Source organism: Gobio gobio, assembly GCF_949357685.1.
Source record: "Gobio gobio genome assembly, chromosome: 19".
NCBI classification, from domain to species: domain Eukaryota; kingdom Metazoa; phylum Chordata; class Actinopteri; order Cypriniformes; family Gobionidae; genus Gobio; species Gobio gobio.
In genome coordinates, this window is record NC_137112.1 from 10041788 (window position 1) to 10057547 (window position 15760).

At 38.8% G+C, this 15760-nt stretch overlaps 1 protein-coding gene across 1 annotated transcript in view; it reads left to right on the forward strand.

Moving 5' to 3' along the window:
- Positions 1 to 15760, forward strand: part of acap3b (ArfGAP with coiled-coil, ankyrin repeat and PH domains 3b) — a 148944-nt gene that overhangs the window by 123984 nt on the left and 9200 nt on the right. Inside the window, exons 13-22 of the mRNA XM_079843738.1 lie at positions 2006 to 2106; positions 2449 to 2560; positions 4101 to 4309; positions 8475 to 8544; positions 11434 to 11528; positions 11633 to 11847; positions 11985 to 12080; positions 14107 to 14199; positions 14283 to 14503; positions 14740 to 14849. Coding sequence (XP_079699864.1) covers positions 2006 to 2106; positions 2449 to 2560; positions 4101 to 4309; positions 8475 to 8544; positions 11434 to 11528; positions 11633 to 11847; positions 11985 to 12080; positions 14107 to 14199; positions 14283 to 14503; positions 14740 to 14849 — 1322 coding nt within the window. The remainder of the gene's footprint in view (positions 1 to 2005; positions 2107 to 2448; positions 2561 to 4100; positions 4310 to 8474; positions 8545 to 11433; positions 11529 to 11632; positions 11848 to 11984; positions 12081 to 14106; positions 14200 to 14282; positions 14504 to 14739; positions 14850 to 15760) is intronic.

The window sequence follows — 15760 nt, forward strand, 5'->3', positions numbered from 1 at the left end:
TCCAACACTTAATCAAGAAAATTAAGACTTGAAGGATCAACTGCAATAAGTTGGTATACACAAATGCTAGAAAGAATGTTCAAGGATATTTACCAAATATTAACTCCATAAACTGTGCAAAAACTCTCTTAAGCACCTGTAAAGACACTTAAGCAAATTATGACCCATAAACTGGATTAACTATACCCTCTACAAACAAAAGTGCTATTATGGATACACTGTACTTACCACTACAAAATTAAAATATATAAGTTCTTGTAGCTAAATCCCTATCTTAAATAATAAAAGATGAACAGTTGTTTCTGTCATTTCTATTCACCTTCAAAATTGACGCAGCATTAAAATTTGGCTCGTCTGGATTTCCTTATTGTCAGTGAAATGCGTAGTAATATGTAGATAACTAGCTAGCTAGTGATAGCTTAGTGACAGCAATGAAACGTCCAATGCCGTCCAATATTAGTTGATAATATCGATAATACGAAGTAAATTTATTTCGTTTGACTCCTTTATGGCTGAGATGAGAAGACTTACCTCTATACTGGGCTTTCTTTTGATCGTCTGTCTTTCTCTTTTTCCGTCCCTGTGCACTCGAGGGTTTAGACCCCTTCATTTTTGAAGAACGCGCCAGTGCTGAACACTTGCCTGACCTAACGCCTGAACGCCTGTGCTCGACAATACTCACCATCAATTCAATCTAATAATCAGGTTAAGTAATTAAACGTGCGGCTGAGGGGGCGCCCAAGGATGATCATGTTTAATGAACAGTATGTTTTATTTTGCTTGTTTTAATTCTATGCTTAATGGGAAGTAAGTTTAAGGGCGCCACTAGAGGGCGCCTGGCTGCGCCCCCAACAAATTTGTCGCCCTAGGCAACCGCCTAGCTCGCCTATAGCAAACGCCGGCCCTGCCGGGGGAAGTGCCCATACAAGCAATTACGCCCTTTATGACATCATACAGGCCCATAGTCGAGAAAACTTTCCGAAATGTATTCAAACACTGAAGGCGTGTATTTGCCACAGAAATTTCTCCTTATCTAGAACTTTTTTGGCATAAAGTCTATTAAAGGGATAGTTCACCCAAACCTGTATGAGTTTCTTTCTTCTGTTGAACACAAAAGAAGATATTTTGAAGAATGTTGGTAATGAAACCTTTGACGGTAGCCATTGACTTCCAGAGTAGGGAAAAAAAATACTATGAAAGTCATTAGCTATCGTCAGCTGGTGACCAACATGCTTGAAAATATCTTCTTTGTGTTCTACAGAAGAAAGAAACTCATACAGGTTTGGAATAAATCTTCATTTTTGGGCGAACTATCCCTTTAAGTTAAGAACTCTAGGTTCTATTTTGAACCCCACTTAAAGGTGCACTATGTAACTTGTATGTCCACTAGAGGTCGCCTGTTCAAAACAAAGACGTGATGATGCCACGTTTGAGCGCAGAATCTTGGGACATGTGGTCTTCAACTCACAGCCGGTGGAAAAGAGTCAGGATAGGACTCGTGTGAGAAATCATGTTCATGGATGCGATTATTAACATTACTGTAGTATGAAGCAGGACCGAGTGTAACGCAGCTATGATTATCATATTAGATATATTTGAGTGTGTTGAAAATGATGTTATGACGTTACTCTGTGCATTCGCTCGCCCGCTGCTATGACTCTTGTTGCACACTGCAGTGAGAGTAAAGCGTTTCTGCAAACGCAGAAAACCGAGGGTAACGAGGATATGACGCCATCGACAGGCGACTCCCTCACACATCCCGGTTCCTTAGTTAAAATAGCAATTTCTCACGATTTACAAATAGTTGGAAACATTTGGGATATTGTAAGTACTCAACTGACCAAATCTATAACACTGGCCTAGTGGTTTTTGGATATTTTACTGAAAAAATGTTACACAGTGCACCTTTAATTATATAGTGTAGGATTCAGATATTTACTTTTACAGATTCTTTTACTGCTGTCAAGTGCTACAAATAATTATTGTGACCTGACATGTGTCGTAGGACGCTTTGACTGTGGTTGTGGAGGATCTACGGCTTTGCTCTGTGAAACCATGTGAGGACATCGAGAGAAGGTTCTGTTTTGAAGTGGTGTCACCTACAAAGTGAGTACTGTGTCATATGTGCTCTGTGTGTGTGTGTGTGTGTGTGTGTGTGTGTGTGTGTGTGTGTGTGTGTGTGTGTGTGTGTGTGTGTGTGTGTGTGTGTGTGTGTGTGTGTGTGTGTGTGTGTGTGTGTGTGTGTGTGTGTGTGTGTGTGTGTGTGTGTGTGTGTGTGTGTGTGTGTGTGTGTGTGTGTGTGTGTGTGTGTGTGTGTGTGTGTGTGTGTGTGTGTGTGTGTGTGTGTGTGTGTGTGTGTGTGTGTGTGTGTGTGTGTGTGTGTGTGTGTGTGTGTGTGTGTGTGTGTGTGTGCGTACAGTATCTAATATACTAATCAACCCCCATCAGGAGCTGTATGCTGCAGGCCGAATCTGAGAAGCTCCGTCAAGCTTGGATTCAGGCGGTTCAGGCCAGCATTGCTTCTGCCTACAGGGAGATTTCTGAAAACTATTACATAGAGGTCAGTCTTACTAACGACTGCTCTGACAAGCTGTGTTAAATGTGTCAGTGTCACACTATGCATGGCATTACGCATCAATATGAACTATTGCTGAAAAGTCATTTTAAAGTTCGGAATTGGGTCATTGATAAATATGAGTTTAAATCATCATTTACAGTTCTTAAAAAATTACTAAAAAAAAATTTGTTCCATACCATTTCAAGAAAAGTGTTAACTGAATAACAATAAAAATGTCATGTGGTCATGTAGTAAAAATCATAATCTTCCTTAAACATTGAATACACGTGAATGTGCACATCATAATCATTCATTTTCAAAAAGTTTACATGTTTCAAGGTAGAACTTTTATTTTTATTTTTACAAATATCATAAATTATTCACTCAGAACAGTCTTTTACAATCTGAACTCATTTGTCTTGTCATAATAATGTCGAATTATCAGATGTGATGTCATTTCCTGTTTTATGATTTTATGGTTTCATGACAGGACAATGTTTTTTCAAACATTAATTAGCAGTGAAGCACTTATACCCCCAAAAATATACATGAGAACGTACATGTCTTAATTATTTTCCATAAAATATATTTTTGAAAGTATTTTTTCATATATATCATAAATTAATAATTGATAAATATCATTCAATTTTGGGGGGATTTACACCACATGACATTTTACAATCTGAACTAACTTTTCCTTGTCATAAAAAGATCAAATTATTTAAAAAAAAATTTAGGTATATTGACCTTGACACACAGTTTATGAGGATCTTCATAGGTTCTTTTTGTGGTAATTTCCTGTTTTATGATTTTTGTACTGTTAGTTGCACCATATGACAGGACAAAGGTTTGTAGTATACTAATAAGCAGTAAAGCCCATAAAAATGCATGCAAGTGTACACATCTTAAGTATTTTCCAAAAAGTTCGATATTTATATAAGTATTATAAATTATTTATTCATACAATATTACTTTTGGGGGAGTTGCACCACATGACATTATACGATCTGAACTAACCTTGCCTTGTCATAAAAAGATAATTATTATAAGAGGCTTACTGTTCTTCTCTGTGATGTCATTTCCTGAACTTTTCTGGTGGTCGTACCACATGACAGGACAACTGTTTATCAATTATTAATAAGCAGTGAAGCTCTTATTTCCTCCTAAATAAATTATCAAAAATAATTTATTTGAAAACATAATACATTGTCATCACAGAAGAGGTGTATTCCTCATTATATGTATGAATAACCGAACGAAACGTGTTGATGGGCGCGCTCTTGCTCTCACTCTGGTTGATGTGTGTGTGCGCTCATCCGGGGCACAGAGCCGGCTCTAGCTCTTTGGTTGCCCTAGGCGAGATTGAGTTTTGCGCCCCCCCCCCCCCCCCCCCCTTAATTGTTAAGCCCACCGGCAACTATAGTTTAAAAGTTTTTTTTTTTTTCTGGACAAAAAGGAGGGCCATGCTATTGACCCCATTACATAACTTGCATTTTACATAGTTTGAAACTTATCAGTAATAACTCTTTCTACTGTTTGTCAGCGTTTGGACAGGACAGCGTCTCCCTCCACGAGCAGTATAGACTCTGCCAGCGAGCCGCGGGAGCGTATTGTTAGAGGAGAGAGTATCTTACAGCGCGTCCAGTCTCTGCCAGGAAACGAGATCTGCTGCGACTGTGGCCAGGCTGACCCACGCTGGGCCAGCATCAACCTCGGCATTCTGCTCTGTATTGAGTGCTCTGGCATTCACAGGTGAGAGCTTGCTTCGTTTTTGGATATTATAAGAAGTTACAACACAAAGCAATACAAAACAGGTCATTGTTAATTCACTTGTACAAGCTCCAGACATCTTACAGCCGACATACAGGGCGAATTCCAACCACATTGAAGGGAAAGGTAACCATTTGTAGGAACATTCAGAGTGAAAGTGAACAACAAAATTCCCTCACAAAGGACCACAAGTCCGTTAGCAAAGGGTACATGCGATTAGCCTGGCTTCGCCCTCCTACGTACTTCCGCTCAATTTTAATTTTGCTTCAGTACTCCTTCTAGGATTGCGGTATATTCTCTGGTTTTCTCCGGTCCAATATTAACCGGTCCAATCAGCGAACAGAGGGAGTGGCTGAGAACGATGACGTTGATGTCATGCGCTAGTTTGAGATGACATACGTCACGACCAAACGTTAGCGATTGGTTATGGCAGATCCAGAGTGGCTCTGGGCAGATCCAATAGTTTTAAACTTCAACAGAGTACCCGCCTTCAAGGAAGTTAACGCTTGTCAATGGAGAGTGGCCAGACTCTCTGTACAAATGAAATGTACGAGAGTCCGGTAGGACCAGGCTAACATGTGATGGTCCCTTTGAGGAAATAATTTTATCAAATATGGTCATTTTTGTTTTGTATGTGTTATATTACACACATTTGTGATATATTGCACACATTTTTGTTATGCATTTCATATGAAGTTTAAAGGTGTCCTATTATGCCCTTTTACAAAGTCTTGATTTTGTTTTTCGGGTGTACTAGAATATGCTTTCATGCTTGATTGTTCAAAAAACACATTCTTTTTCACATATTATTACAGCACCTCTCTCCCCAGTCTGGCCTGAACGTGTTGTTTATTTCCTGTTTAGATGAAGCCCCTCCTTCCAAATTATGATTGGCACCGCCTAGTGCATTCAGGAAATGTCACGCCCCTTACCATAGCTTGACTCAGATGTAAATATTAGGGATGGCATCAATTTCAAACCAATTTAAGCCTGATTCAGTCTTGATTTTAACAAACAAGAGGATGGGTTTTTTTTAGATACAAAGTTATACACCATTTAATCATGATACTTTCCCGAAAACTATGGTAATGCAAACAGTAATCGATCACAAAACCATGGTTAATTTTCATAAGGGGTGGTGAACCAAAAGCGTGAGCTTACAGAAGCTTCAGGAAACACTATCAACACCAGGGCTGGACTGGGGCTAAAATCCGGCTCTGGACAAACCCAGCCCACCCGGCCCATGACTTCCCCCGTGAATGTTTTTGCTGGGGTTAGGGCCTTAAATTGGAGTAAATAAATAAAACTAGGACAGGGACAAATAATGATGGATATTATCGAATTTACTGCAAATGCAGATAACAAACTTACTATTGCAGAAATTGCACTTGACAGTAAAGAACTGATTTTGAGCTAGGATGCATTAAAGTAAATTTACTGTTATTAAATTCTGTCATCATTTACCAACTCTCATGTCGTTCCAAACCTGTATGACTTTCTCTCTTCCGTGAAACTCAAAAAAAGATATTTTGAAGAATGTTGGCAACCCAAACCATTTTGGTTTGGCCACCATTGAATATTGTATAGATAAAATACAGACTCAAATGATTTTCATGTTGCACAGAAAGAAATTCATTCAGGTTTGGAATGACATTAGGGTGAGTAAATTATCACATTTTTGGGTTGAACTACCCCTTTAAAAACAAACAATATTTTTCAAGAGTTAACACCTAATTTATGTAAGACACTGATATCTATCTTTCATGAGGCTCTCATTGAAATAACATTTAGTTAAATGTTATTTAGATCTATTAAAAAGTTCATAAAATATTTAAAGAGAAAAAAGCTTTGTCCTTAATTCTCTTTAAAGCTGTTTTGTTGAATTATCCTTTAATTACCCTAATGACATTTTAACTGAGTTTAACTGTAGGCTAGTTTTATTTAACTGTAAGAGCATGGTAGACACAGGTAAAACCATGCTCCTCATTACCTCTATATTACAGCCTCTATAAAAGTGATTTATATTCCGCAATATTTTTAAGTAATAATAGCAACATTTTTAATAAATACATTTCTGTCGAAACACCATATTTCTTCACTGTAAGCTGCAAGGTAAATTATTATAAAGGTGTGGTGGTGCTAGAATGACAAGTTTGTAGTTGTGTGTATAGCCGTTTTCCAATTTACCTTGTCATATATTTACATGGTCGCGGATGTTTTCAGCGGATTCACCCCAGAACTTGTAATGTTCTCATATCACACGACTGTATAAAACAAAATACATCGCTTCATAGAGCAGCATAGGATATTCATAGGATATTCACATTTTGCAGTTTCCCATGCACTCAAAAAAACACAGCACCTAATATGTACAGAGTGAGGAGGGGAGGTCTCTATCGCTTTGGCCTGTCAATTCAGAAGACAAACCAATGGGCCGATGTCCCTGCATGATGGGCCAATCCGTGGCAAGAAATATATCAATAACCTTGTATCGCCCCCAAAGTGCCTCGGACCACCGGGAAAATGCCTGTTATGCCCAATTCCCAGTCCAGCCCTGATCAACACTAATATTGGCTAGCAGACGAGCGGAGGCAAAGCTTTGCCCTTTGTTTACATCATAGAAACAACATAAAACGTATTATTTGTATTATCTATTAACAGTTCCAATTATAATACGTTCTTATAAGTTGTGATCCACAAACAACAGATTGTCCCGTCAAAGTGGGAACTGCTCCGTTTCAGGTGAAGCATTTGTGTGTAGCCTGCGTTGTACAGTTTCTGGAAGCCGTCTCCGTAAAATGTGCAGCACACAGATAAACGTTTGGGTTTTAATGTTCAGGAACAGTGTTTAAAATAAATTTAAACCAATCAGCCTTAGGGAGGTCAAACAAATGAGTTTTGGAAACAGGGTGGACAAAACAGCATCTCTTTGACAAAGCTTTGACAGCTCAACCAGGACTGGTGCCTTTTTTGCGTATTTCGTGGGTGAGGATCATTTAAATGAATTTGTGACTTCGCAGTATCCGGAAAAATCGTGTTGTAGTCCAAACGAGCCGTTCGCTGTAGTTGTTGGAAAGTAGATTCTGTTAAATAAAATATGAGGGGACTTTTGCTTTGTGACCTTGCAGATCCTTTTTTATGCTCAAACAGCAACATTACACTCTAACTAAAGTTGAAAAAGCACAATCATTTTTGTAGGTAATAATTGTGTTAGATACATTTGGTAAATGTGGATGCCTGCAGTGTCCAAAGACGAGAAGGCAAGTTTTAAAGAGGTAACATACTCAAACATACAGTATATAAAGCATATTTTAAAAATGAATGTGTATTTATATGCAACAATTATATTAACAACGATAATAAGAAATTTCTGTTGTATTAGCAACTAATGGGGTGATAGAAACCATGCTGCATTGTCCTGGTAACGTTCTAGGGGAAGATAATGAGGAAATTACATTATTTTTCTTCCTAAACCAAGTGTGGTTACGTTGTGCCCTGCTCCCTCCAAAGTCCCCACTTCAAGGTGAGAGGGCCATAGGGATGTTCACTTCCAATTAGAATTTGCCCACAGACTATCTAAACATCTGAGAAGCCATCTGCTTCCATATTGTTTTGATTGAAGAAAGACAGGCCTTAAAGCCACCTGCGTCAGTGCGTTTATCCCGACTACATCACCCATGACAGATTGGACCCAACAGCAGAATGGCTTTACATGAAGGCAGGCCCTCATCCCTATGACACTCGTGCACATACTGCGTCATACCCTCGGGGTGAAGCACCTTTTCTGCTCCATCAGTTCCTCTGCAGATTACCGGCGCCAGCCTGCTAATCAGATTAAATCTCTCCTACCTCCTCACAGATGACTGCACTTAAGATTGAAGCCTCATAATACAGGCATTAGATTTGATTTGCTCAGACACAACAGGGGCTGCAGATGGAGATCTGACAGACTCTGATGGGTATCTACAGTATATGAGGCCGACACAAATGTGTCCTGCCATTGTTCGACTTTGACTAGTATAAGTGAAAAAAGTAATTTTATTCCCAGCAAAATATAACTGAATGTATAAAATGTAATCAGAATAATGCCATATTGAAGATTCTTGAAAACAGGGTACATTTTATGATCTCTGTTCTATTTCTGCAGGAGTTTGGGTGTCCACTGCTCTAAAGTTCGCTCTTTAACACTCGACACATGGGAGCCAGAGCTTATGAAGGTAAGACCTGAGTGAAGAAGTGAGATCTGAAAGGGTGAATCTCATTTCACTGCAAACAAAAGAAAAAAAACAAACATATTTTGCTTGAAGAAAATAAAGTTAAAAAAAGTTTTGCATTGTTTTTTTGTTTTTTTAAATGAATATAGTATATAAAAAATAATAGTATATTAAAATAATATAATATAATATTGAGTACATATTATTTAAATTGTAAAGTATTGTAGTATTTGTTTTACTACCTTTAATTTTGGCAAAATTTCAATAAATGTAAAAAATATTTCTATTAAATTTTTTTAATAAAGAATTTTACTGTAATACATGCATTTGGACTGCATATAATTTTATAATTTATATTCAGTTTTTTATAATAACAACAATAATAATAATAATAGTAATAATAATCAGAATTACAACTCAAAAATTATGGAGCGTTATGGGGCATGGTTTATTATGAAAATAGTCTTCATTGATAGAATTACTTTTAATATAAGAGAATAAAATATGTTTGTTATTGTTTTTACTATATAATAATAATAATTTTCATGATGCTAAAAATTAGGCTTTACCGTTGTATACATAAATTACATTTTTAAATATATTCAAATAAAGTTTTTCTTTTCATTGTAATATTCTACAATATTACTGTTTTGCTTTATATTTGATCAAATAAATGCGGCTGTGGTGAGCAGAAAAGACCTCTTTCATAACCCCTATCTTTTGAACGGTAGTGTATATTGTCACATTTATTATATATTATACATTCACCCAAACAGTGTTGGGGGTAACGCATTACAAATAACGTGAGTTATATAATCAGATTACTATTTTTGCAAGTAACAAGGAAATGTACACATTATTTGTAAATTAAGTAATACTTAAGGGTGCTTTCACACTTGGTACTATTGCCTGGTCCGAACCAGAGTTTGATTGCGAACTAATAAATACCTCATCGACACGGCATCCTCAATAAACCCGTCTCCGGCGTGATGACTCCGATCTTTCGAATATTCCGATTTAATAAATTCCTCATCAACACGGCATCCTCAATAACCTCGTCTACGGCGTGATGACTCCGATCTTTCAAATATTCCGATCTAATAAATGCCTGATCGACACGGCATCCTCAATAAACCCGTCTCCGGCGTGATGACTCCGATCTTTCGAATATTCCGATCTAATAAATGCCTCATCAACACGGCATCCTCAATAAACCCGTCTCCGGCGTGATGACTCCGATCTTTCAAATATTCCGATCTATTAAATGCCTCATCAACACGGCATCCTCAATAAACCCGTATACGGCATGATGACTCCGATCTTTCGAATATTCCGATCTAATAAATGCCTCATCGATACGACATCCTCAATAAACCCGTCTCCGGCGGGATGACTCCGATCTTTCAAATATTCCGATCTATTAAATGCCTCATCAACACGGCATCCTCAATAAACCCGTATACGGCATGATGACTCCGATCTTTCGAATATTCCGATCTAATAAATGCCTCATCGATACGACATCCTCAATAAACCCGTCTCCTGTCTGATAACTCCGATCTTTCAAATATTCCGATCTAATAAAGGCCTCATTAACACGGCATCCTCAATAAACCCGTCTCCGGCGTCATGACTCTGATCTTTCGAATAGTCCGATTTAATAAATGCCTCATCAACACGGCATCCTCAATAAACCCGTCTCCGGCGTGATGACTCCGATCTTTCAAATATTCCGATCTAATAAATGCCTCATCAACACGGCATCCTCAATAAACCCGTCTACGGCGTGATGACTCCGATCTTTCAAATATTCCGATCTAATAAATGCCTCATCGACACGGCATCCTCAATAAACCCGTCTCCGGCGTGATGACTCCGATCTTTCAAATATTCCGATCTAATAAATGCCTCATCAACACGGCATCCTCAATAAACCCGTCTACGGCGTGATGACTCCGATCTTTCGAATATTCCGATCTAATAAATGCCTCATCAACACGGCATCCTCAATAAACCCGTCTCCGGCGTGATGACTCCGATCTTTCAAATATTCCGATCTAATAAATGCCTCATCAACACGGCATCCTCAATAAACCCGTCTCCGACGTGATGACTCCGATCTTTCAAATATTCCGATCTAATAAATGCCTCATAGACACGGCATCCTCAATAAACCCGTCTCCGGCGTGATGACTCGGATCTTTCAAATATTCCGATCTAATAAATGCCTCATAGACACGGCACCCTCAATAAACCCGTCTCCGGCGTGACTCCGATCTGATGAGTTTTGGTTCTTTGCCACCAGCGTCTTTTGGCTTGCTCAGTCGAGGACACTAAACATTCAAATGTATTACTGATCCGCCCGCATTGACACTATATGATAATTGAAATGAGCTGGATGACATCACCGTTTTCTCCAGGGCGGCTGTACAGCGAATCAAATTCTGTGACCACCCTTCCAGGCCACCCTTTTTAAGCAGACTCGGGGATATATTGTTCGCGGGTGCGCCCCCGAGTTCGGAAGACAGCGTTCACATCATCCAAACGAACCGAACTCTGATGTCAATCGAACCCGGATGCGCACCAAAAGTGCTAGTGTGAAAGCACCCTAAATTTTAAATAATAAAAATATACTTTATGTATTTAATCTCACTTTATTAACCAATGCCTTTCCTGCGGCCCCTCGATGATCTACTTCAACCATACAACTTTTTACAATAACGTTCCCCAACACTGCACCTGGTATAGTTTCCTAAAATCCTATACGTCCTATACTATAGTTTACTATACTTCCATTTAGTCAGATACGTAAATTTTAGATATGCTTATTACATGGTTTTGTTTATAATATTTTTTTACTTTTATTGATTTGGATAATGCTTTTCTCTCTAGTTAATGTGTGAGCTTGGCAACACTGTAATCAACCAGATTTATGAAGGTGCATGTGAGGTACAAGGACTTAAGAAACCCAGTCCCAACAGCTCAAGGTCAGTGTGTGGCCAAATCTCTGCCATTGCATTGTATAAATGACCAGAATATTGAATGTTTCATTAATAGAAGCTCCCGTTTCTGCTTCTGATGTTTTATTTAGGCAGGAGAAAGAAGCGTGGATCAAAGCGAAATACGTGGAGAGGAAGTTTCTGAAGAAGATGTGTGGCTCCGAGGCCCTGGTGGAGGGGAGCAGAAAATCACACCACTGGAGCGTGAAGAAGTGCAGGAGACACAACAGCTCCATCAGAGCCCCTAAAACACGCAGAAAATACAGGCACGACGCCGGGATCATGTCGCCAGCCAATCTCTCAGCTGGTAATTGCTTAGTCATTTCTGACATTTGTTCCAGTCATCTGAGTTGGACAAAGCGAGAATTGGAGATGTTGGTGTCCAGTTCTAATGTCCAATCATCTCAAGTTGACATGACGTCTATTTCTTTTTGTCATTCTCAGCTGCAGCAGCCGCAAAGTTTCGGAGAGAATCGTTGTTTTGTCCCGACGAGCTTGATTCGCTGTTCTCTTACTTTGACACAGGCTCAGGGCCCCGCAGTAAGTTCCTTATGAGTCTCTACCTTCTAAAGACCCTGAGATAACCATGTCCATCACATATATCTCCTGCTGTCAGTGTTGGGGAAAGTTACTTACAATATTGCATTACTCCTTGACAAGTTGACAAGTTTCAACGCAAATGTCTTATAACCACTTCATGATATCGTCTTTTATGGTTGTTTAAAACAAGACTTAACTTTTGTTACTTTACTTAAAGCAGACTAAGACCACTCATAAGATGTAGTATGATACTGTGCAGATCTTAAAGGTCCCATGACGTGGATTTTTTTAAATTATTTTTATAATGTTTCCTGAGGTGTACTTATATTGTTAGTATGATTTTTACATCATAAAATAGATACACTCACGATGTGTGATTGACAGCTCCAAACATTATAAAGAGAGTGTTCTTTGATCGCCCTCTGTAGTTTAATCACAATTTAATTAACAGATTTGTTTCGTGCTACTAAGAGAAACAATGTGAAGTTGATGGTTTAGTCCCTGGCTTGATTCACTGATGCATAAAGAGCATTAAACGATTTAGAGAGAATGTCTGTGTGAACTTGAATAATTAGCTACACATCAGAAATCACTGATCACAGATCAGGCATTAATGAACATTGTTACTCACTGTTTGTGGCGGTGCTGTCGAATCCATATCGTAAAAGTCTGTTTGTAAAGCCTGTGCTGACATTCCGACTGATAAACTGAATCCATTCTCTCTAAATTCTCTGGATGGGCAAAGCAGAGAAAGGGGAGGAAACCTTTCCCCTTATGACGACATATAGGGAAGATTCCAGATCGGCCCATCTGAGCTTTCATTTTCTCAATGGCAGAGCAGGAGACCCAGGGCTTGGTTTACACCTATCTCCATTTCTAGCCACTGGGGGATCATAGACAGGCTAGGGGAACTCATATTAATGTTAAAAAACCTCATAAAGGGAAATTTTCATGTCATGGGACCTTTTAAGTAAACAATGTCAAGGTATGAGACTTGGGAAAGTAAAAAATATGAAACTGGGATATATATAATCCATTATAACTTAAGTGGATAAAATGATGTGCATTGTGTGTTATAAATCATCATACTCCTAATAGTTATAACCACAAATAGGTAAGTATTATTACTGTTGTTACGATTATTCAAGAGATGATACAACACATTATAAGGTTGTTTATAAGGCATTATGTGTACATTATAATGCATTAAGAATATCCTTATAATGCATTATAAATACAGGCTTCACCTGGTGTTATAATGCATTGCACTCTTAAAAGTTATAACCACAAATAGGTAAGTATTATAATATATTGTAACTGTTGTTATGATTATTTATTAGATGATACAACATGCATTAAGAATACCCTTATAATGCATTATAAATACAGGCTTCTTAGAAAGTGTTACCAAAGTGACTAATTGTGTTACTTAATACGTTACTTAAGTTATTTTTTGGCAAATGTTAAAGGGATAGTTCACCCAAAAATGAAAATTCTGTCATCATTTACTCACCCTCAAGTTGTTCCAAACCTGAATGAGTTTCTTTGTTCTGCTGAACACAATAGAAGATATTTTGAAGAATGTTTGTAACCAAGCAGATCGAGCAACCATTGACTACCATAGTAGGGAAAAAATACTATGGTAGTCAATGGTTGCTCTATCTGCTTGGTTATAAACATTCTTCAAAATATATTCTATTATGTTCAGCAGAACAAAGAAACTCATATAGGTTTGGAACAACTTGAGGGTGGGTAAATGATGACAGAATTTTCATTTTTGGTTGAACTATCCCTTAAAGTCTGTAGAGGGCGCAGCTCAAACAAACCTACCAGCTGTGCTGTCTTTCTGGATTGCGTTTAGTTCAGAAAGAGCTGATTTTTATAGAGTGTGGCGACAGTAACATGGTCTGCTTGCCTGTTTCAGATCAATTTTATGATGTGCTATATGAGAAGTTTAGCGCTGAATGTTTGATATGGTCATGGTGTGAGTAACGTGTCCCTCGCTTGGCAACCGTTGGCCCCGCAGGTCTCAGCAGTGACAGCGGGCTGGGCGGCAGTACTGACGGCAGCACGGACATACTCGTTTTTGGCCCAGTGGTGAACAGTGTCACTGAGGAAGGTGAGAAGACGTCCTACTTTGGTATATCTATCTGTTGTGCGTATCTCCTTCTTTATCTTCCATGTCTTTCTGTTCTATTGCAGAGTGTGAGGACTCGGATGAATCCAGCGGAGAGGTCGATATCGAGCAGGAAGCGTCGGATGCAGAAGACGGACGGGAGCTTGACCCGAGCGCGCTGCTTCATAAGGCGTCACGGGCCAGGAACCTCCCGGTCATGGCGGAAGCACTCGCACACGGTGCAGATGTCAACTCAGTCAACGAGGAGGACGAAAGCAAGAGTCCATTAATACAAGCCGTCACAGGGGTGAGACTTTCTGTACTGAAAAATAACGTTTTCACTCATAAATTGCTAGTAAATTTCACAAATAATTACAGAGAAATGGCAAATAACACATTGAATTGAACCTAAAATAGTATTTTTGTCAAGCTTTATTCAGTAATCTTTGTTTCTTTCCATGTACAGCTAATAGTGTAAATAAATAGTGTGTTTACTTTACTCAATGCTTCTCCTAATGTTGGATATCTCCGCCCCTCTCATAGGGCTCTCTGATAGCCTGTGAATTCCTGCTGCAGAATGGAGCAGATGTCAATCAGAGGGACATACACGGACGGGCACCTCTCCACCACGCCACGTGCCTGGGTCACACGGGGTAAGAAATGACTCAAGGCTGTGACAACCGAGCATATAAGTTTTGTTCATGAAACCTAGTGATCTGGTTCACACGCTCCGCTCCAAAGTTGTTCAAAGGTTTGGAAGCAAAACTCCATCTCCATCTAATTCCTAACAAATCATTTAATATAGCATTTTGAAAATGCCAATGTCTGGGTTTGAGAAAAATTAGCTGTTTTGTGTGCGTCATCTTTAAATGCAAATGAGCTGCTGCTTCACAGCCTTCATGACATGATACATGATCTTAAGGATGCCACAATTCTCAATATAATATCGAACCGTTCGGTACGACATCCGCGGTTCAATACGCGCTTGTGAATTGGTTTTGCATTTATTTAATTAATTTCCGTGCATTTTATATCTCTTCGAATTGTCTCTGTTTGTGTGTGCCCGTTTTCTATGTGCTGATATCATTAAATATCCAATCACTATGCACTAAAGTTAGGGGGTGTTGAGCCAGTTGTGCAAGGCCAGATTTCACAGCGGTGAAGCGAGGCTGCAGTGCGCACCATCATCTTTCAAATCTGTGGTGTGGGTGGGGTGTGCGATATTACGGTGATACATTGCTGCCACATACATATACATACATATACATACATATAATTTTTCCACTCAATTATGTCATAATAACGAGATTTTATGTCGTTTTAACGACATCTTTTCTCCTAATAAGGACATGTGTTGTATAGTGATGTGTACAAAAATATGCCTATATACACATTAGAGAATTGATTTAGCCCATGTGCCTTTGTCACACTCCCATGTTTGAAAAGCAGAAGCAAGCTCAGAGTAAAATAGGCTCTTCCGCTGCCTGTATCAGTGGCAGTGCCCATAGAACGAAATTGTTGTAATTTATTGATGTAGCCTATAGTTCTTAACAGCCATGGGTAA